The sequence below is a fragment of the Rhinopithecus roxellana genome, chromosome 9 (assembly GCF_007565055.1).
Source record: "Rhinopithecus roxellana isolate Shanxi Qingling chromosome 9, ASM756505v1, whole genome shotgun sequence".
NCBI lineage: Eukaryota > Metazoa > Chordata > Mammalia > Primates > Cercopithecidae > Rhinopithecus > Rhinopithecus roxellana.
Genome location: NC_044557.1, coordinates 9,700,529 through 9,724,244, shown reverse-complemented (window position 1 = coordinate 9,724,244; position 23,716 = coordinate 9,700,529). Strand labels below are relative to the sequence as shown.

Sequence of the window (23,716 nt, the reverse complement as noted above, 5' to 3'; positions counted from 1 at the left end):
TCGGGAGTCCCTGGAGAAGGGGACGCGGAGGGCGACTGCCGAGGGTCTCAGCGGGATCCGGGGTCAGGGGTTAGTTCCTCCGCTTATCCCCCGCTCGTTTGCCGAGTGGGGCCTCCGCGCTCTGGCTAGCTAGGAGGGGGCGAGGGCCGCTTTCCAGGGCAGGAAGACCGGAGGCCGAGGCTGCGCCGGGGAGGGACAGGGACAAAGCTCAGAGAGGCGCTCCGGGCCGGGGAGAAGGTAGGGGGCTGCCCTCCGTAGGCGGGCAGTCCACAGACGCGAAGCTCTGAGGACCAAGCACCCGCTCCGTGCCAGCCGCCTAACCCCGCTCCTCCCTACCGCTCCCTTCATTCACAAGGTCCGACCACGCAGTCCAGCACACTCGAGTCTCGCTCGGCCCCCGCGCGCCGAGGGGAGGCGATGACACAGAGGGCTTCGAGGACGTCCTCCACGCGCGCCTGGCTTCGTATCCACACTCTTGGGACTTGCTAATCCGGGGCTGGAGCAGTGAGGCTGCGGCCGGGGTGGAGGTCGCGCCCGGCGTGGGGCCTCGGGGGTAGCCCTAGCGCCCGCCGCGGTGGAGTGCGCCGCCGCCGGAGGGAGGCGAGACGTGGGATTGCCCGGCCGGGTAAAGGGAGTGAAGGGGCGGGGAGGAGGCAGAGCAAGGGGAGGAAGAGGCCAGGAGAAAAAGGCTACAGCAAAGACCGAGAGCCGGAGAAAGGGGAAAGGCGCCGGGAGCAATCGCAGACGTAGAGAGGGCAGCCCTCGGCGCTGCAATAGAAAGAAGGCACCAGCCGGACGCATGCGCACGGCAGACGGAGGCGAGCCGGCCGGGGCATCCCCTCCGGCCGGCGGGGTGGACGGTGGGCTCGTGAGTATCCTGGTTCCTCGACCTCTCTTTCTTCCTCTCGGGCTCTCCCTGAGGTTTCGTGCTGGAAAGTGGCCGAGGCTAGGAGGGGCGCGCAGCGCGCCCGTACCTCGGGGTGTCGCCGTTGCTGCTGGGCGGGAGCGGGTGCGAGTCGGGGGTTACTGCCGGTAGCTTTAGTGCGTGTTTCGGGGAGTGCGGCTGCGGGTGCTTCCGCGTCCGAAGAGGGGTTTCGCGCCACCAGGATCAATATGTCCCGGGCCTGCCAGGGCGTCCGCGATTCCACCTCTGCGGCCTCGGGTCGGTGACTTGGTGGGGAACGCAGGAGTCTAGACTTTAGACCCTAGAAATCGCACTGATCACCTGAAGCGTATTTTGGAAAGTCCAGGCGGATGGAAGCGTCGGCGTTCTCACCGTGTAGAGAGAGGATAAGGAAGGGGCCAGGCGCCCGGGGCGGGTGGTTTGAGCGCCGCTGGGAAGGGAAAGGAGACAGAGCCTCCTGGAATCGCAGCGCCTGCTTTTAGGAGAAGTGCAACCGGGGCAGGGGCACTGAGGGGCAGGGTGAGGAAGTGGGCGCCCCGCGCATGGACCCCAGAGGACCGACTAGGTGTGGGCGTTCACTCGGAGCCTCTGTTCATGCTCTTGAAAACCAAATGAACAGAGAAGTGCCCTCCACCCTTCGCCTGCGCCAAGGCAGTTAACGTGCAGGCGCCGCCGGGATTTTCCTGGAACAAATCCGGGCACTTGATCTTCCGCACCCTCGGAGCTGCCCTGGGAAGTCGGAACAAGTCTGGGCGCCCGGACTGCGGACTGGAAAGCAGGGAGCGGAGGGCGGGAGACTGGGGGCGGGAGGTGGGGGTGCGGGCTGCTGATGGGGACCGAGGTGGGCGTTGGAGGGGAGGGTCTGTGTGCGCGGGTATCCTCCAGCGTTGGGGGAGCGGACGGGCCAGGGGCCTCTAGGGAAGCGGCGCTCCGGGACAGGGGTGGCTTTCCGGTCTCTGTGTGCGCGGCGATCCCCCCACCCAGCTCTGGCGGAGGAATGGGTGGGGGAGGAGCCCTGAGAGATGCAACTCGCTAAGAGTGGGGTGGGCGTTTTGGGGAAAGGTTTGCGTGCGCTGCGGCCCTCTGGCTGCTAGAGAAGTGGGCGAGAGAGAGTGGGCGCCGGGAGGGGGTCTGTAGGCGCCGCGACCTCCCCCACCTCCCTCCACGCTTGTGGGGGAGTGCGTGGGGAAGGGGCATTGGGAGAGGCGGCGCGCCGACACTGAGTTGCAACGTGAGCTTCCCGGACTTGACAGCATCAAAGGAAAACCCTGGCGAGCAGCCAGGGCCAGCGAGCGACCCCAGCAGCAGGGAGGCGGTGCAGAGCGCTCGCGGACAGGCGAGGGGGATCCCTGGGGAGCAGCTGCTGCTCACGGACCACCGGCGATGCACGGGGTGGAGAAGTGAACGTAGTCGACAGGATTTCTATCCGGAAGGTGGACAGCGCTACAGGGGAATCTCCTCGATTCCTGTCCGTCTCATAATTTGGCAAAACCTCGCGCCACTGCCCTCGACCTGGGCGACAGAGCGAGACTCCGTCTCCAAAAAAAAAAAAAAAGTAGCAAAAGTCTGTCTCTCTTTGTCGACCTCCCCACATTCCCCAGTCACCTGACTGGGGTTCGTTGGTGTCAAAACCGTAGCCTTGGTGCCCTCGGTGTCGGCAGGACCCCCGCCCACTGGCTAGCGGAATCAGGCACCTGCACGCGGGCTCCTCATTGCCCTGGCGCGTGGGGAGCAAGGGGCTTCTGCATCAGTCTCCAGCCACCCTGCTTGGGACACAGGTGGCAGGGCCCTGGAGTGGCTTGGCTTCATTTCACTCCTAGTGCCTGCACACCGTGGAATTGACTAAACAAATGTTCAAGTTCGCAAAACGGTCTGACTTCCTCCCCAAACTTGACAAGGACGTTTCTAGTGAAATTACTCTGTCTGTAAGTTTTTTTGGCACAACCACAGTTTGCAATTTACTGTTTTTGTTAAAATATTTTTTTCCTCAAAACCTAATTTTCTGTTGGGTCTCATGCTGTTTATCTTCTGTTCATTAAGTGACATCTTTCTTTTTTTCTTTGAGACTCAGTTTCAATCTTGTTGCCCAGGCTGGAGTGCAATGGTGCGATCTCGGCTCACTGCAACCTCTGCTTCCTGGGTTCAAGCGATTCTCCTGCCTCAGCCTCCCCAGTAGCTGGGGCTGGGATTACAGGCAAGCGCCACCACTCCTGGCTAATTTTTTATATTTAGTAGAGACGGGGTTTCTCCATGTTGGTCAGGCTGGTCTCGAACTCGCGACCTCAGGTGATCCACTTGCCTCGGCCTCACAAAGTGCTGGGATTACAGGAGTGAGCCACCGCGCCTGGCCATAAGTGACATCTTTTTTTTTTATCACGTATTAGTAACGTATATGAGAGGCAATCTCGCCAAACCAGGGAGAGTCTTGAGCTCTGTAACCAGGTTCAGATCCCAACCTAACTGCATAACCTTGGACTAGTTACTTATCCTCTCTGGGCATTAGTTTCATCATCTGTGAAATGGGGATAATAAGAGTACCTACCTCGGCCGGGCGTGGTGGCTCACTCCTGTAATCCCAGCACTTTGAGAGACCGAGGCGGGGGGGATCACCTGAGGTTAGGAGTTCGAGACCAGCCTGGCCAATATGGTAAAACCCCGTCTCTACTAAAAATACAAAAAATTAGCTGGGTGTTGTTGCTGGCGCCTGTAATCCCAGCTACTCTGGAGGCTGAGGCAGGAGAATTGCTTGAACTTGGGAGGGAGAGGTTGTGTGAGCCGAGATGGAGCCACTGCACTCCAGCCTGGGCAACAAGAGCAAAACTCCGTCTCAAAAAAAAGAAAAAAAAAAAAAAAGAGTACCTACCTAACGGGCTAGCTGACAGCATTTAGTAAATTAATAACATAGAGCTCTTATAATGGGATGGCACATACCAAGCAAAAGCTGTTATTACTATTATTATATTGAGGCTAAATTGGCTAGACTTCAAACTATAAATAAGATCAGTAACAGAATGCATATTTTTGTATACTATAAAGAGTATGCATAATGAAACACATGTCCATCATCAAAATTAGAAAAACAGTCTTTTTTTTTTTTTTTTTTTTTTGAGACTGGATCTCACTCTCACCCAGGCTGGAGTGCAGTGGCACAACTGAGGCCCACTGCACCCTTGAACTCCCAAATTCAAGGGATCCTCCCACCTCTCAGCCTCAGGAGTAGCTGAGACTTAAGGTATCTGCCACTGCATCTGGTTAATTTTTTAATTTTTATAGAGACAGGATCTTGCTGTGTTGCCAGGACTGATGAACAGCCAGTTTAAGAGAATCTGAAAATGTACCTTAGGAGCTTGAAGTGCTAACTTGTTTGAGATCACTGTAAATGTTTTAGCTGAAACATCCCTTATATCAAAAATACAGAATGATGAAAATCAGGTTACTTATTCTACCTCCTTCGTTTTACGGATGAGGAAACATTCAGAGAGGTTAAGGGTCTGGGCCACAGATCTCCAGCTAATTAGGGGCCAAAATAGAATGAGGACTTCTGACTCATTCCCCAGGGCTCTTACACACCACACTGCTGATTTCCTGTTTACTACGGATTAATGAACTGTTAACAGATAGAAAGTATAAATAAGGAAAAAGTGTACAAGCATGTGCTGTCTCTAGCACCAAGAAGGACCAGGCAGTCATGTCATGGCTACTTTTGTCCCACAGCTTTATCTTGGTCCCTCACATTGTAAGACATGACCACATGACTTGCCTCAGGTAAGGTAAGGTTACAGATCAAGCTATTGTCAGAGCCAGCATTAGCATTTTAGGCCCCACTTGGGTATACAGTTGATTGCAAATTCTGTTCATCTCTTGTAGCAGTTTTAGAAATCATCTTTGAGCTTTTCTTGAATTCTTAAACTACCCTTCCAGCTGGCTTTGAAGGTCTTTCCTATAACAAAGCCTTTTAGAAAAGGCCTTCAGAATTACACAGAAGATTTTATTATTCTAGATTTTATGGAGTAGCAACAGTAAAGGAGAAAAGCTTTCTTATTTTAATGCAGTAGCCTGAAACTGGTTTCATTCCAGGCACTTGAGTATCAATTCTGAAATCCTACTGTTCTTTTATTTCTGCATGTGGCCATCTAACCACTTTCACCTTCCATGGACAGATGCAGATGGTGGCTTAAAGGTTCAGCCCTCATATTAACAGTTTAAGAATTATACAGCAGAGACTTTCTAGTGAACATCTGGTCTTACAAAGTTATTTATAGGGATGGTGTGTCTTCCAGGGAAGGTACTTCGAGGAATTATGCCTGCATCCTTGAAAAAGGAAACCATGGTTTTCTCCAGTGTGTGAACTGGATACTGAGTATCTTACTTTTTTTTTTTTTTTTTTGACCCCAAGAAACCTCTTGCATGAATACCCTACTCTTGACTTTGCATCTTGGGATACTTACTACATGTTCTTAGACAGAAGGACAGGGCATTAAGAAGGGAGTGACTTTCTAGCATGCTCCCAAGCCAGTTTGGCAGAACTTAGTTTTGAAATCACATGTGTCAAGTCAGGTCCCAATATGATTATAATGTGTATCGCTGTCCAAGTGGGAATATTTCAGATTGGTTTTCAGTGCAACACCAGGTGACTCACAATGTGAGCTTCTATTCAAACAAGTACAGTGTCAGTCAGCAACTAATAGGGCTCACTCTGAGTCAGAGCTTAGCGTTTAGTACAATAAGTGTGAGTCACTGACTACCCGGCACCATCTGAGATGGTCCCTGAATGTTACTTTGTGCAGCTAGCTCAAGAGTTAAGGCGATGCTGCTTGGAGTGAGTCAGTTTGTAGTACAATTGAATGGGCTCTTGGAGAGGCCATTCACAATCAAGTTTGATGTGGCTGAGTGCTCAAAGTAATATTACATGATCATAAATTCATGGAGTAGATTACCTTGATTCTAATCCAGCTGATTAGAGTCTAGCTATTTGCACGGGGAATCACTTCTGAAATATGAGTAATATGCTCTGTTGCCCAGCAGTGATACTTTACATGAGTTATTTCAATAGTTATTAAAGCCAGTTGACCTTTCTGATTTGGGAATGCTCAATTTCTAGTTAAGCATGTATTTTATTCTAAAGTGTAAAATCCTTTTCATATGAGCTTTTGAGTTTTAGGCAAAGGCATCTCATGCAAAGTTATCTGATAGCTTGGCTTCCTGAGGTGCTGGGTTGTACAATGTGCACCTCCGTCCAACAGTGAAGTAGTGGAGAACGCCCTGCTATCTGGTTTGTCTACATTTGTGCCCCTCTGAAGCTGACTGAATTGTGGTTGCTCAAGGCTAGAGTGCAAGTTTGTACTGCTGCTCTTAGGCTAAGGACACCAGGCACTTTAACCCTTTTAGGGCCAAATAGCTAGAACCAACACTTATACAGCTGTTGGATTTTTGCAACCATGGAAAGAATTATGCAACCTACTCCTTACCTCACCTGTATAATGGACTTTTATGTCTCAGGGTGGAATGATAATGAGATTTAAGGGACTACTAGATTGATTTCTTTCTTTTTCTCTTTCTTTCTTTCTTTTTCTCTTTCTTTCTTCTTTCTTCCTTTTTTCTTTCTTTCTTTCTTTTCTTCCTTTTTTTTTTGTTCACGTCTTTTATTAACTAATACACAATTACTTGTCCTCTGGTTTGTTGAAGCAATAAATCAGACAACATTAGCCACAATAATGCCTGTCAAAGTGGCTGGCCATAAAAACTCCAGCACCACATTCATCTGAAAGGCACTCCCAATGAAGGCCACTCATTCCGCCATTTTTATCCACCTTATAGTATTTCAGGACACCTACTTCACCTTCTTTCTCTTATGCTTATTCTTGGGAGTTGGATAAGATTTCTTCCTATTTTTGGCACTACCATGAAGTCTCAACACAAGATGAAAAGAGTAGATTCTTTTTGAATGTTGTAGTCAGAGAAAGTATGTCCATATACCAGTTACTTGCCAGCTTCCAGTTGCTTGTCTTTGCTGATCAGGAGGAATTCCTTCCTTATCCTGGATATTGGCCTTTACATTTTTCTGTTGTGTCCGAGGGTTCAGCCTCGAGGGTGATGATCTTCCCTGTAAGGATATTTGCAAAAATCTGCATTTTGGTGGATGCTCCATCTGAGGTTGAGGGAAATGAAGAGATGGGTTAGACTATGGACATAGGAGAGGATGCTGGCCAGAGAGCAGCCCAAGAGCATGCCCATAGATTTCTTAATTTGTATAAAAGTCGTGTTGATAATTAGTGACAGGAAGTCATTATCCATAGAACTCAGATTAGACTACTGTTAAAAAGTACATGTGGCCAGACATGGTGGCTCACGCCTGTAATTCCCACACTTTAGTAGGCCAAGGCGGGTGGATCACTTGAGCCCAGGAGTTCCAGACTAGCCTGGGCAACACAGTGAAACCCCATCTCTTAAAAAAATGCAAAAAATTAACTGAGTGTGGTAGTGCACACCTGTAGTCCCAGCTACTTGGGAGACTGAGGCCGGAGGGTCACCTGAGCCTGGGGACACTGAGGTTGCAGTGGGCCATGATCTTGCCTCTGCTCTCCAGCCTGGGCAACAGAGTGAGACCCTGACTTAAAAAAAAAAAAAAAAGTACATGTATATTTTTCTCTGTTCATCTTTTGATGACTCCAAAAGAATCTTACATGTATGGGGTCTTCCATATACATTCATTTTGTTTTTACAAATATTTATTTCTAGTGATTACCCAGATATAGTTCATGTATCTTCTGCCATAAAGAAAGATATAGATATTTCTTTGCATTTAAGGGGGACTTTACATAAAGAATTTAATTCTTCCTGACTTACTATAATCCCGGCAAATTTCGGTTGTTAGGACTCTTTAATGAATTAGAGTATTTCTAAAACTGATAAAACGTTTTTCTGTGTTTATTAGTGATGAGCTATTTGGTATTTTTGTGAGGTTTATGACAGCTTTTAACTTCATTTACTTGAGATATAACTTACAGTAAAGTTTACACATCTTAAGAGTGGAACTTAGTAAACTTCATGTAAGTGTACTCCCACAGAACCACCATTTAGATCAGGGTTTCTCACCTCAGCACTGTGGAGATTTGGGGTTGAATAACTCCTTATTGAAGGGAGTTATTAAATGGAATAACTCCATTGCACTGTAGAATGTTTAGCAGCATCCCTTATCTCCACCCACTGGATGATCCAGTAGCACCCTTCCCTGGATGCCGTGACCAAAAATGTCTGTAGACATTGTCAAGTGTCCCCTGGGGCCAAAATCACTCACCACATCTCTAGATGAAGATACAGGATATTTTCAGCGCCCCGTGCTCTCCTAAAGAGCCCATCTCGCTTCCTCCCATTCAGGACTCTCACAGGTAACCACTTTTACAACTTCTTTTAAACTGCCTGCTTTTAAAGTTCATATGGAATTCAACAGTGTTTAATATTTGCATCTGGTTCTTTAGCTCAGCATTATGTTTTTGAGATTCATTTGTTGTTGTATGTATTGCTATTTTTTAATGCTTTGCAGCATTCCTTTGTGTGAATACACCACAGTGTATTTATCCATTCCACTACTGAAGAAATTTTAGTTGTTTCCAGTGTGGAGCTATTATTAATAATGCTAATATTAACATTCTCATTCATGTCTTTTGATGAACTTTTTTCCTTTGGGTATATGTCCAGGATAAAAATTGTTGGGTAATAAGTCCAGTGTATGTTTAGCTTTAGTAGATATTGCAAAACTGTTTCATAGTCCAAATCAGTTTACATCCATCCCCACCAGCAAAGTGTGTATTGCTTCACATCTTCACCAGTACTTAGTATTGTTTGCCCACTTAACTTTAGTCATTCTGGTGGCTGTGTAGTAGTATCTCATTGTGGTTTTAATTTGTATTTCCCTGGCTACTAATGGTGTTAAGTATCTTCCTATATGTTTTTGGGTCAAGTCATTTGTATATTTTCTATTTAAAATGCCTCCACAAGCCTTTGGCCCATTTTTCTTTTTCTTTCTTTCTTGCTCTCTCTGTTTTTTTTTTTTTTTTTTTTTTTTTGAATCAGGGTCTCACTCTGTTGCCCAGGCTGGAATGCAGTGGCACAATTAGCTGTGAAGCTGAGACTATAGGTGTGCACCTCCACTTTATTATTGTTATTACTGATCTGTCAGAGTTCTTTATATATTCTGGATACAGGCCATCTGTCAAAACTCTGTGTGTGTTTGTGTGTGTGTGTGTGCGCGCTGCAAATCTCTTCTTCCAGTCTGGCCTGCCTTTACAGTCTCATTTCATTATCTTTTGACTTTCATAGTTTCTGTTGGAAAGTTATGCTTCTTTGAAGGTAGCATGTTTTTATCCTCTGGCCAAAGTTTTTCTCTTGTTTTTCATTTACCACAGTGAATATAATGTGCCTATATGTGGTTTTCATTTTATTTTTTCTGCTTTGGGTTAACTGAGCTTCTTGTATCTGTGGATTGACGTCTTTCATCAACTTAGGAAAATTTTCACTCAGTGTCTCTTCAAATATGGCTTCGTCTGGTTTTCTTTCTTTCTCTCCTGCTTCTGGGACCCAAATCATACATATGTTAGACTTTTTCCTTCATGTCTCTTATTGTCTGATCTGTTTTGTTCATTTCTCATCTCTCTCTGCTTCAATTTGAATATTTTGTGTTGACCAGGGTTTTAGTTAATTAAGCTGTCTTCCTCTGTGTCTAAGTCTTTTGTCAAACCATCTAGTGAGTTGTTAATTTCAGAACTTGTTTTCTTCTAAATGTAGTATGCTAATTTGATTCATTTTAATACATTTAAATTATCTGATGAAATTTCCCATCTTTTCATCAGTTTAGTCCATCTAATTCTTACCTACTAAATCCAATGAGATCGTCTGTGTGCCTATATCTATTTTTTATTCATCACATTTTTATCTCTCTTCACAGATCTAGTAATTTTTATTACATGTAGACATTGTATATAAAGAAACTGTATAGGTTCTGGTAATTTCTTCCACCAGCAAGGATGGAATCTCCCTTGGAGGGATTTCCTGTCTAAGGATGAAGGACTGAAGGGCTGATCACTTCAGGCCAGCAGATATTAGATTGGGTCAGATCTGGTTACACTTTTGGGGTTTTTTTGTTTGTGTTGACATGGAATTCCCTTCTGTCACCCCCAGGATGGAGTACATTGGCACCATTATAACCTAGAACTCCTGGGCTCAAGCAGTCCTCCCACTTCAGCCTCCTGAGTAGCTGGGATTACAGGCACATGCCAATTCACCTGGCCATTTTAAAAAAATGTTTGGTAGAGATGAGGGTCTGGCTATGTTACCCAGGCTGGTGGCTGCAGTTTTAATAAGATTTAGCTAAACCCCGGTTCTTTCTTGTTCCTTGAGAATTTTCTCCTGGGTTCCAGAATGAAAGCCTGGTGGACTTCCATCTCCTTGGTCTCAAAAGAATGGAAGACTCAGTCTTGCCTTCAGATTTTAAGTTTGTTCTTTGCCTCCACCTTCCCCATATGTCTTCCACATTTGATAAATGTCTTGTAGGACCCAGCCATGTGTTTGAGGAATGTCTTGTTACTGAAGGGGACTTGTTCTCCCACATGAGAAAAGAGTCCCTTTATATCCTCAGCTTGTGCTAATGGTCAGCAAAAGCCCTCAGAAAAAAAAACAGCTAGTGACAGACTACTCAGCTTGGAAGAGCTCTCTCATTCAGAAATTTTAGTTTATGTAATCTTTTTGCTTTCACAGTTCTCTGATGACTTTAGAAATGTAATTTCACTTATTTATCTCAGTTTTTTTAATTGTTCCATAACAATAGTGATTTGGGCTGGGCGCGGTGGCTCACGCCTGTAATCCCAGCACTTTGGGAGGCCAAGGTGGGCAGATCACTTGAGGTCAGGATTTTGAGGCCAGCCTGGCCAACATAGCAAAACCCCATCTCTACTAAAAATACAAAAAAATTAGCCGGGTGTGGTGGCGTGTGCCTGTAGTCTCAGCTACTCAGGAGGCTGAGGCAGGAGAATTGCTTGAACCTGGTAGGCAGAGATTGCAGTGAGCCAAGATCACGCCACTGCACTCCAGCCTGCATGACAGAGCAGGATTCTGTCTGAAAAACAAAGTGATCTGCTTTGACTTATTGACATTTTTCTTGAATTAATTTTCTGTTGATTACATTGTTATCTTTCTTTTATATCATTTTTTTCCAGTGTAATTCAGAAAATGTGTATTTTAAAATTCACCATTTGTGTGTGTAAAATGTAATACATGCTTTGTCAGTTTGAAAACATTGGAAAGAGGCTGGGCGCGGTGGCTCAAGCCTGTAATCCCAGCACTTTGGGAGGCCGAGACAGGCGGATCACGAGGTCAGGAGATCGAGACCATCCTGGCTAACACGGTGAAACCCCGTCTCTACTAAAAAATGCAAAAAACTAGCCGGGCGAGGTGGCGGACGCCTGTAGTCCCAGCTATTTGGGAGGCTGAGGCAGGAGAATGGCCTGAACCCGGGAGGCGGAGCTTGCAGTGAGCTGAGGTCCGGCCACTGCACTCCAGCCTGGGCGACAGAGCAAGACTCCGCCTCAAAAAAAAAAAAAAAAAAAAAAGAGAAAACAATGGAAAGAAAAGAAGTATGTTATAATTTTGCAACTCTTTGTGCTTCGGATTGCAGTTGTGTAATGTAAAAGGCATGAGCGCTGGAATGAAAGAGAATTGGGCTCAAATTTTGACTTTGATCATTAGTTTTGTGAGCCTCTGAATCTGAATAGCAGCGATAAGAATACTTGCTTTAACATAATACATGTACAGCAGAGGGTTCAAGAGAGTATCAGTAAGTGGTACCTCTTACCAATATTCTTCTAATATTTATCATTATTTTAAGCCCCTGACCATGGATAATTTGATTTTAAACATTTATATTTTGATATATTTCTATTTGGTACAGTTTCTAAAATTTTCACCATTTGAACAATGTTCTTTTAAAAAAAAACTTAATATAAAAGACCTGTACCATGACTTAATATCCAGGAAAAATTTTACTGATACTTTATGAATTCATATTTGGCCTAATCTTTGTCACTTATAGACCCCCCCCAAAATGACCTCCTGAAACTGAAGAATTTAGATAAAATTTAGTTACAGAAAGAACTGCATTCAGAATAGTCACTCGCAGTAAAACCCACATTTAACTACTTCATGTTATATCTAGTAGGGCTTACTATAAGATATAGGCAATAAGAAAGCAATATTAAAAAATATTAAGAAAAGGCTAACACTATTTTCTGGAAAGAACAGCTGGTTGACCTTTGCAGAGGAGAGTCTGTGGGGACTGTAATTTTAACATTATCTCCATGAATGATTTAAATATAATTAATTTTCATATTAGATTTCCTGTTGCCATTGTTGCTCTTTTATTTTGACTATGGCATTTGCTTCCTGAAAAAAAAATACTATACTAATATATAGAAATAGTTAGATTCTGCTCTAAAGCTGGGATGAAAATGGTAAACCTGGAGGTGGAGTAGCAGGACTCTCCTGACCTGGGCCAGGAGGATAGCACTGATGTGTGCATCCCCAAGGCCTTGGACTTACCTCAGTCTCACCTGTCATCTCACTCTTACTTACTGTCTCAGCCTTTAGTTCCTTAGTGTGATGACAGCCAGCTTCAATGACAGCCAGCTTCACTGCTCTGACCTCCGTATTCCGAGAAGGACTGCTCTTCTTACCATTTGTGGGCAGATTTAAGTCAAGGCACAAGAGTGAGGGGATCTAGTTATGCAACAACCTGAAATTTGTCAAATTCCCACTAAAGCTAAGTTTTTACCAAACACATACGTCACCTTCGGCCCCCTGAGTGACTGGCTAGGCTGTCCTGTTCTTTTGGCAAAATGAAATACTTATTAACAAAAACACCAGAACATCATAACCAGACCATGTAGAATAAATTTGACTTAAAGGATGAAAGAGTACTAAGAAGTATAAAAAGGATAAAATTATGCAAAATCTAGTCAAGTGAAAAACTCACGCCCCGAGCATGTTAAACAAATGTCATAAACTAAACAACAGGCTTTATTTCTTTCTTTTTTTTTTTTTTTGAGCCGGAGTCTCGCAGTGTCTCCCAAGCTGGAGTGCAGTGGCGCGATCTCAGCTCACCGCAAGCTCTACCTCCCAGGTTCACGCCGTTCTCCTGCCTCAGCCTTCTGAGTAGCTGGGACTACAGGCGCCCACCACCACACCCAGCTAATTTTTTGTATTTTTAGTAGAGACAGGGTTTCACCGTGTTAGCCAGGATGGTCTCGATCTCCTGACCTTGTGATCCACCCACCTCAGCCTCCCAAAGTGCTGGGATTACAGGTGTGAGCCACCACGCCTGGCCCAAAAGGCTTTATTTCTTTTCTTTATCTTCTAGTGATCTGTATTCAAAATCATGAGGGCATTTATGAAAACTATAAATAGGAATTTAGATAGAGAAAACATTTGTTAAAATCGATCAAATCTACTCTGATAATTAGAAGGCTACATATAGCTTATATTTTCTTAATTGAAACAGGTCCTCTACGTGCCTTTTTACCCAATACATTAGTAAGGAGGTTTTCGTCCTGGGTCTCTGTATCCAACTGCCTTATTTTGTCTCACTGAAAGGTTATAAATTGCTTATGGTTCCCTGCGAAGAGTCCAAAGTGCATAACCACTGAACATTTCAAGTCTGAAATTTCTTCAATTTTAGATCTGTTTGTTCAACATATCTACTATTTGACACTTCACACCAAGGGGGAGGGAGATCTAAAATTCAGTAGATATTTTGGTACAAACTGTAGAAAACTGAAACCTCGAGGAGCAGAGATTCTCCCACACACATCCTAGGAACTGCAGACAAAAACATTCTATCAGCTTAGCCCAGAGAACTGTCTTGGGAATGCTAAGGCCCTGTGGGACAAAGTAATGCGCTGGAGTTTCTCTTAGCCCATTCAAATCAAAGCAGACCTGCTGGGAAAAGGACTCCAGCAACCTTTGCTGATCGGCCTACACAAATGATCCAAATCCATCAAACTGTGGCCCATGTGCAGCTCTGGTTGTGAGGGGCACGGTTCTGTGGGGTGACAGATGCGTCCGTGCCTTGAACCACATGATCTAGATTCCAGCCTGTGTGGGGCTGACTGAATGTCAGGCACATTAGACAACCTCCTTGAAGCTGAGTTAATAAATGGGATCTCAAAATCTCCACAAAATCATTTCAAATATTAAATGTAAGATGTGATACATTTGCTCATGTAAACATAGGAAAAATTGTGCATTATTTAGGCCCTGATAGAGTTTGGATTTTTTCTAGTGTCAGGATTTGCTTTTGAAGCCCACAGGAGGGGACTAACAGAGTCTAGATTCTATTTTAAAACAGTTAGTAAATATTTTAGGCTTTGTGGGCCATGTGCTTTCTATTGCAACTACTCAACTCTGCTACTGTAACAGAAAGCTGTGAGGGGAGAGGGAAGGCAGTGGATATGGAATGTATTGTAGCCATCCAGACAAGAGATGGGTCCGCCAGCCTAGGAGAAGCAGCAGGGATGCAGTGCAGGCCTGGTGTGAGTCCTGGAGATGCAGTGAGCTTGCTCATGAGTGATGCATGAGGAATCAAGGTGATTCCTTGATGTAGGTGGATGGTGGCACCATGTGTGGCCATGGAGAAGACAGGAGGTGAAACAGATGGGCTGGAGGGGGAGACGCTGGATTCCATGTTAGACCCTAGCGATGCCCAGGAGAGCTCCAACTGTGGTTCCAGGCAGCTGGTTGGATCTGTGTGTATGGCAGCCAGGGAATAGCCTGGGCTAGAGGCAGAAATGTGGATTCGTTAGGTTCTGATGATGTGCAGCCTTCTGTGCTGTTGTATGCTAAATGATCATGAAGTTATGGTGGAAAGCTCTTGAACATAACCAGTAGGATCTTACTACTTTAGAATCTGCACTTCCTTTTCTCAATTATCCACAAACAGTCTATGAAGAGTTTCTGTTTGTGATAGGGGTCAGCAAACAAGGCACAGGGCCACCTCTAGCCCTCTGCCTGCTTTTGTATGCCCTGAACACTAACAATGGTTTTTATTTTTATTCCTTTTGTTTGTTTGTTTTGAGGCAGGGTCTTGTTCTGTCACCCAGACTGGAGTGCAGTGGAGGGATTTCGGCTCACTGCAACCTCCGCCTCCCGGGTTCAAGTAATTATCTTGCTTCAGCCTCCTGTGTAGCTGGGACTACAGGCACCCACCACCATGCCCGGCTAATTTTTTTGTATTTTTAGTAGAAATAGGGTTTCACCATGGTGGTCAGAGTTGTCTCGAACTCCTGACCTCGAATGATCCACCCGCCTCAGTCTCCCAAAGTGCTGAGATTACAGGTATGAGCCACTGCATCTGGCCAAGAATGGTTTTTACATTTTTTAATTGTTGGGAGAAAAAGTCAAAAGAATAAGGCCAGGCATGATGGCTCATGCCTGTAATCCCAGCACTTCGGGAGGCCTAAGCGTGAGAATCTCTTGAGGTTGGGAGTTTGAAACCAGCCTGGGCAACAAAGCAAGACCCTGCCTCTGCAAAAATAAAAAATTAGCCAAGTGTGGTGGCATAAGCTTAGTTCCCGCTACTCAGGAGGCTGATGCAGGAGGATCACTTGAGTCCAGCAGGCTGAGGCTGCAGTGAGCCATGGATTGCACCTTTGCACTCCAACCTGTGTGACAGAGTGAGATGCTGTCCCACTCCCCCCGAAAAAAAGAAAAAGAAGAAGATTTTGTGACACACGAAAATTTTACAGAATTCAGATTTCAGTATTCATAAAGATTTATTGGAGCACAGCCATGCTCATTTGTTTGATGTTTGAGGCTGCCTTTGTGATATAGAGGCAGAATTGAGTAGTTGCAGACAGACCAGGAGGCCTGCAAAGTGTGCAATAGGTACGCTGTGGTCCCTCACTGAAAATGTTTGTCTACCTCTGGACTATAGCATAAATATAAGTGTGGGGTATTACTAGGTTTTTGTAGGAAAAAATCTGTATGAAAGTAAATATGAAGTTCAAGCAATGACAATTTTATTTCTTACAGGATAGTCTACTCTTTAAAAAAATTTCAACAGACAGACCAAAAATCCAATTAAAGGAAATCTCCTATAGGAAATAAAATCAAAGGACCCAACTTAAGATTCCTTTGGGTATCCACTATTTCAACATTCAGCATTTTCATATTAACAAGAAAACTTAGTAGCAATTAACAAGCCCCGAAAGGACTAATGAAGAAGGACCACTGGGAAATAATATGCACAAAGGTTTTGTGGCTGAGAGAGCTCAGATGGTTTTCAGAGATTTCAAATTACTTATAGCTTGAAAGCTTTAAATAGAATAGGAACTTGCTATTTCTTTTTTTTTTTTTTTTTTTTTTTTGAGACGGAGTCTCGCTCTGTCACCCAGGCTGGAGTGCAGTGGCCAGATCTCAGCTCACTGCAAGCTCCGCCTCCCAGGTTCACGCCATTCTCCTGCCTCAGCCTCCCGAGTAGCTGGGACTACAGGCGCCGCCACCTCGCCCGGCTAGTTTTTTGTATTTTTAGTAGAGATGGGGTTTCACCGTGTTAGCCAGGATGGTCTCGATCTCCTGACCTCGTGATCCGCCCGTCTCGGCCTCCCAAAGTGCTGGGATTACAGGCTTGAGCCACCGCGCCCGGCCGGAACTTGCTATTTCATACCATTATCATAGGAGAATCATCCTAGGATAAAAAATTCTAATAATGGACACAAGACAAAGTTTGAGGAGCCAATGCTACTGTCCACGGGGGATCATAGAGAATTTTCTATGGGCAAAAGTGGAATTTGTGAAAAGAGAAATGTAGAGGGGAAATTTGCCCAGACATTACCGTAAGAAGTAGAGAAAGCTAGTTACTTACAAACACATCTTTTGTACATTTTTATCCTTAATTTGCATGTACATTAACACATTTCATAACCCATCTGCTGTAATTGATGGAGAGGAAGTTCTTCAGCAGATATTCATCCAGGCCTAATGTCTGTTAAGATCTGTGCCCAGCACAAGCAGAATGGGCTAGGGCTGCCCTGGAAGACTGGACCAGATTAGAGGTGGATTCCTGCAGCACTGGGTAAGGCCCTAGCTCTCAGTTGTGGTCAAACTTGGATGCCCTATCCATAAGAGTTTCCTTAGTTCCAGCTAATAATTTACGGGCAATGGTAGGAAGCATCAGTAGAAATGTTATTCATTAAAGATAGTTCAAATAAAAATGAATGTTACTTTTAAGGAACCTAATCTTTTAATGGGCATACTTTATAATATCCATATAGTAACCACAATACATTTGTCATACCCAACAAAATTAACAGTAAGCAATTAGCATCATCTAATGTGTAACCATAGCACATTCTTTCTCATTAGCCTCTTTACTAATCTTCATCATCCATCTTCTTTTTCATACACCAACTTGAAGAAACTGGACCTGCTGCCCCGTTGATTGTCCCACATTGAATTCATTTGCTGCTTCCTCAAGTTGCTAACTTGTTCCTGTATTCCCTAAATTTCTGCAAACTAGATGTTAGACCCAAAGGCTCAAATAAATTCCTGTTGCACCACATTAGAGGGATACAATGTCTGCAAAAATACAGAATGGCTGATAGGTCCAAGGCATGTGAGGCACGCACTGCAAAGGCAACAGGTGCTGCTGTTACCACAGCCGCCTTCTGCTTTCTGAAAGAGCTTGAGTGTCCACTCCAGGCCAAACTTTGGGAGCTCTGTTCCTCAGCAGGGCTGGAATGCCTCCTTGATGGCTGTGGGGCTGGATCGCACCCCTTCACCTTGCACCACCAGGAGCTGCTGCTCTGCCTCCCCATGGCTGTAATTCCCTGCCTGACCTGAGGAGTGGTGACGAGGATGATGAGGTTGCGCTTCCCTTCTGCACTGTTAATTTGGAGAATGTTCCAGGTGAGGAAAATGAGTCACCTTCAGAGGATACCAGATGTTACCCAGACCACTGTCTTGGTATTGAGGGTACTCAGAGTGTACCTAGAAGTAGGTGTGGCCATTAGGGAGCACAGAAGGAGTGTTATCCTTTTTCCTTTGGAAGGCTATGTTCCTTCCATCACGTCAGAACCAAAGAAGAAACTGGCCTACTCCTAATGCTCCATTGCCTTCACCATGACTTCCATATAACTTCCATATAATAACCTTGTGGCACTTTAACAGAAGTGTGGATTTGTGGAGGATTTAAATTCATATCAAATGTCAATTCACATTTTGTAGGGTTATTTTGAAGCATGCTAACACATGATACCCTGTGGGCTCTAGATTACTTAGATTCAAAACCAGAGATAGAAATGAAATATGTATGAGATTGAATCCAGTAAGGGCTTATGTGGCATTAATTGCACATATTTATTGTTTTCTCTATTAAATAAAAGCTGAACTGTAATTAGTTAAGCCAGATACATTTCTGTTTTTCCAGATGCACTGTGGGAACCCACTTTTCCACTTGGTGAATGTTGAAAAGACTATAAATACAATAATTCTCTAGGCCAAAGAGCACGGCAGCTGCTTTTAACCAAGGAAAGAGCTTGCATTTCTGATCTTTGTACTGACGTATGCCTATCAAAGAAAACACTGAAATGCTATGTAATGTTCAATTGTATTTCACACTGTAGCACGGTGGTCAGAGAAAGTATTTTCATGGCACATTTTTGTTCAAATACATATTAAAATTTCTGCTGTTAGGAACTTATGCTCCCAGCTGTGATGTGTTAATAGCATTTCCTTCAGAAGTCAGGCAGCTGGCCCCCACCCTGGCTATGATGCTGTGCGATGCTCCTGTGTCTGTCCTCCTGGCACCACAATGCCTGTGTACTGTGTTTGTCACCAGCGTGCCACATGTGCTGTGCCCACTGCCTTTTCTCTCTATTCTCTTTCTTGGGTATTTTTTCCTTCCTTTGCTCATGTGTCTCAGGTTTAAGTCACAGAATCATGACTTTATGGAACAGAAAGGGGAACGACTCAACCAACAGCAGCCCAGAGCAGGTAGCTGACTTATGTCAGGTGAACATGTTAGTGACAGAACAGAACTCACAACCTGCATTTCTATACTTTTTGGTACTCAATCCACTATGCTGCCTTTAAGGTAAATTAAAATACCAGCATTTAAAAACTATTTTATGACATACATTCGTAGAAATGAATAACCATCACTGCAATTCATTTTAGAATACTTTCATCACTCCAAGAAGAAACCCAGCACCTTTAGCCATCAACCACCAAGTCCTTTCCTCCAGCAGCCCCAGGCAACCACTGAACTACTTTCTGTTTCCACAGATTTGCTTTTCCACGTGGCCTTTTCTAGCTGGCTTCCCTCACTCAGCATCCTGTTTGCACAGTTCAGCCACGTAGTGGCAGGTAAACCATGGCATGTTAGAAAGAGAAGAAAAACTTGGTGATCATTTTGCCTCCAGTTCACAGAGGAGGAAACCAAGGCCTAGGGAGGTGGCTTCAGGCTCCAGTCACAAAGCCCAACAGGGGAAGAGTGAGGATCCAGCTAGACCCCTCACCACTCACTGCCATCAGCAGGCTTCCTGGTGCTTCCCTGACCTGCGTACAAAGGTGCTCTGCTTGGTGAACTGGCAGATTTACATGCCTGTCCTCTAGTCTTTCTGTTCTCAGCTTTGCCCAGCTATTTTTATCACCGCTTGCATGTCCTTGAAGGCATTCTGGGTTACTTCTAGGTTTGTGAATGGTCGAGGTGCCAGATACCTGAGGGTGGGTAAATGGGGTACCTGCTATTTCAGTCCCTGCTGAATATAGGCACAAAGGTACAGGACCAATTTGTTTACAGTCTTTTTTTTTCTCCTAGGTTAGAATGCAGTGGTGTAATCATAGCTCACTGCAGCCTTAACCTCCTGGGCTCAAACGATCCTCCCACCTCAGCCTCCCGAGTAGGTGGAATTACAGGTGCATGCCACCATGTCTGGCTGATTTTTAAATTTTTTTTAGAGACAGGGTCTCACTATGTTGCCTAGGCTGGTCTCAAACTCCTGGACTTAAGCAATCCACCCACCTCAGCCTCCCAAAATGCTGAGATTACGGTTGTGAGCCACTGCACACAGCCTTGCATACAGTCTTAAAACACCTATAAGGTCTTTCCATATTACTCATCCTATTTTTATGTTAAATATCAGTAAGTTTATATAGCAAGAAATGTAAACAACAAATAAACTATCAATAAGTACTAAATTTAAAGAAATAATGGCACAGAGTAGCACCTGGTTTTCAGAGACCTTTCGCATACGTTCTCTCATTTAATCCTCTTAAAAAATTTCAAGGCAGCTATTGTTACACACATGAGGAGGTGGAGGCTTAGGAAGGCGAAGTAATTTGGTCCGGGCCTCACAGGTGGCAAAGGTCAGGATGGCAGGGCTCCTCTGACTGGACACCCCATGCTCTTCTCCCGCTATTGCACCAGACTGCTGGACATTCTTGGCCCAGTTCTCTGTTTTAAGTGAGTGTTCTCTAGGGACCAGCTGTGGGTCACAGGCCAGCGCAGCACTCAGAGGACTCCTCCAAGTAAACCCGATATTCCCATTCGGCCCTCTGACCCCGGTCTCAGCGGGGCTGCTCACATCCTGACCTTGCTTCATGGGACACTCCTCCACGCCCCTCACAGCATCCCACTGTACTCTCTGGTCATTGGTCTACCAGCAGCACCATGCCCTGGCCTTCATACTTGTCTCTTTTTTTTTTTTTTTTTTTTTTTTATTTAGATGTAGTCTTGCTCTATCACCCAGGATGGAGTGCAGTGGCGCAATCAATCTCGGCTCACTGCAACCTCCGCCTTGCAAGTTCAAGTGATTCTCCTGCCTCAGCCTCCTGAGTAGCTGGGACTACAGAAGCTCGTCACCATGCCCAGCTAATTTTTGTATTTTTAGTAGAGACGGAGTTTCACCATGTTGGCCAGGCTGGTCTCGAGCTCCTGACCTCCAGTGATCCACCCGCCTCGGCCTCCCAAAATGCTAGGATTACAGGCGTGAGCCACTGCGACTGGCCTATACGTGTCTCTTAATGTCCCTTTCTGTTTCATCTCTCGCTGGGATCTGGCTGGTCTTTGAGAACACTGCCTCCCCTATGGCCCTGGTAGTTAGAGACATTTTCCCACAGAAATGCTCCACAGAAATTTGGGGCTTAGCAGTAAGGTAGGTGTCTCTGCTGTCTATTGCCACTTCTAAAACATTCCTTCTCTGAAAAACCGCACCTCTTAAATTCTGACACATGCTACAAAGATGGTTGAAACTTCAGGTCATTATGCTGAATGAAATAAGCCAGACACAACAGGACAGATACTGTATGATTTCACTTATATGAGGTACTTAGAGTAGTCAAAATTATAGAGACAGGACTGGCACACGTCTGTAGTCCCAGCTACTTGGGAGACTGAGGCAGGAGGATTGCTCCAACCCAGGGGTTTGAGGCTTCAATGGTATGATCATGCCTGCAAATAGCCACTGCACTCCAGTGTGGGCAACAGATTGAGACCCTGTCCCTTAAAACAAAACAAAAAAAAAAAAAAGGAAAGCATTATAGAGATAGAATAGAATGCAGAATGGCAGTTGCCAACATCGTTGGTGAGATTAATCCACCTATTGAGGTAGTTGGAGATTGTTCATAATCTCATTGTTCATGAGATTATTCTCATGGCTGAATAATATCCCATTATATAAACACATTCACTTATCCATTCTACTTTTTTTTTTTTTCCTTTGAGTCAGGGTCTTGCTCTGTCACCCAGGCTGGAGTACAGTGATGTGACCTGGACTCACCACAACCTCCGCCTCCCGGACCCAAGGAATTCTCCCACCTCAGCCTCCTGAGTAGCTGGGACTATGCACATGTCACCACATTCAGCTAATTTTTGCTTCTTTTTGTAGAGACGGGGTTTTGCCATGTTGCCCAGGCTGGTCTCAACTCCTGGGCTCAAGCTGTCTGCCTGCTGTGTCCTCCCAAAGTGCTGGGATTACAGGCATGAGCCACCGTGCCTAGCCCTATTCTACTGTTGGTGAACATTTGAATAGTTTTAGGCTATTATGTGTAGAACATCCTAATGCATACTTTTGGTACAGCATTCTGGGGGAGTATATACCAAGGCCTGGAATGGCTGGGTCAGATGATGTACATGGGGTCAGCTGAAACACATCCTGTGAGTGTTCCTAACTGGTTACACCAATTTACACTCCCATCGGCGGTGCGGGAGAGTTCTGGTTGCTCTCTATCCTTCCTCTCTATCCTTCTCAACACTTGGCATTTCTTTCGTTTATTTTAGCTGCTCTTTTGTGTGGGGATGTGCATGCCATTCCCTATCTATGCATAGTTGTAATATTTGCACTGGCTCATTACACTGACCAATAGGTTATGGATACTGCTGTGAAAATGAAGAAAAAGATAAGCTTTTGGCCTGGCACGGTGGCTCACGCCTGTAATCCCAGCACTGTGGGAGGCCGAGGTGGGCAGATCACGAGGTCAGGAGATCGAGCCCATTCTGGCTACCACAGTGAAACCCCATCTCTACTAAAAATACAAAAACATAGCCGGGCGTGGTGGTGGGCGCCTGTAGTGTCAGCTACTCAGAAGGCTGAGGCAGGAGAATGGCGTGAACCCAGGAGGCGGAGCTTGCAGTGAGCCGAGATCGCACCACTGCACTCCAGCCTGGGCGACAGAGTGAGACTCCATCTCAAAAAAAGAAAAAAACCTTTTAAATGTAAAAACAAAATGATTGGGTTTTTTTTTTGAGACGGAGTCTTGCTCTGTTGCCCAGGCTGGAGTGCAGTGGCGCGATCTCAGCTCACAGCAACCTCTGCCTCCCGGGTTCAAGTAATTCTCCTGCCTCAGCTCTCTGAGTAGCTGGAATTACAGGCACTCGCCACCATGCTTGCCTAATTTCTGTATTTTTGGTAGAGAAAGGGTTTCGCCATGTTGGCCAGGCTGGGCTCGAACTTATGACCTCAAGTGATCTGCCCACCTCAGCCTCCCAAAGTGCTGGGATTACAGGTGTGAGCCACCTGCGCCTGGCCCAAAATGATTGATTCTTATATTTTGGACAGAGAGATCAGATTGATCAGTTCCTACGCTGGCAGTTAATTTTATTTCCTCTAAATAAAAATGGACAGGTTAACTTATTAAGCAGCTGTGTTATCAATATGGTACGTGTGTGTGCTTGTATAGATAGATGTATATGTACATACATAAGTATATATTTTGTTGGACACATAATATTTTAGGTGCCTGCTGTGCGCTAGACACTGTTCTACAATCATTAAAAAAGCACTGCCCTGTTTCACTATTGATTTTTTAAAAATTCTGAAAATGGGTGAACAAACAATGAGGCTTACAACATTTGTTGCAGGATAAGAAATCTCAGTTTAGGGCCGGGCGCGGTGGCTCAAGCCTGTAATCCCAGCACTTTGGGAGGCCGAGACGGGCGGATCATGAGGTCAGGAGATCGAGACCATCCTGGCTAACCCGGTGAAACCCCGTCTCTACTAAAAAATACAAAAAAAAAAAAAAAAAAAAAAAACTAGCCGGGCGAGGTGGCGGGCGCCTGTAATCCCAGCTACTCGGGAGGCTGAGGCAGGAGAATGGCATGAACCCGGGAGGCGGAGCTTGCAGTGAGCTGAGATCCGGCCACTGCACTCCAGCCTGGGCGACAGAGCGAGACTCCGTCTCAAATAAAAAAAAAAAAAAAAAAAAAAAAAAAAAAAAAAAAGAAATCTCAGTTTAGAAAAATGTTGTCAACTTTGACTAACCTGGAATGCT

General features: G+C 45.1%; 1 protein-coding gene across 2 annotated transcripts in view; it reads left to right on the top strand.

Moving 5' to 3' along the window:
- RGS20 (regulator of G protein signaling 20) overlaps positions 1-23,716 on the top strand; it is a 111,077-nt gene that overhangs the window by 29,048 nt on the left and 58,313 nt on the right. The window contains exon 1 of one of the 2 annotated variants that reach the window (XM_010388007.2): positions 662-868. The exons of the other annotated variant lie outside the window; for it this stretch is intronic. Coding sequence (XP_010386309.1) covers positions 800-868 — 69 coding nt within the window. The 5' untranslated portion in view covers positions 662-799. Of the gene's footprint in view, positions 1-661; positions 869-23,716 lie in introns of those variants that run through there. 2 annotated transcript variants of the gene reach the window in all.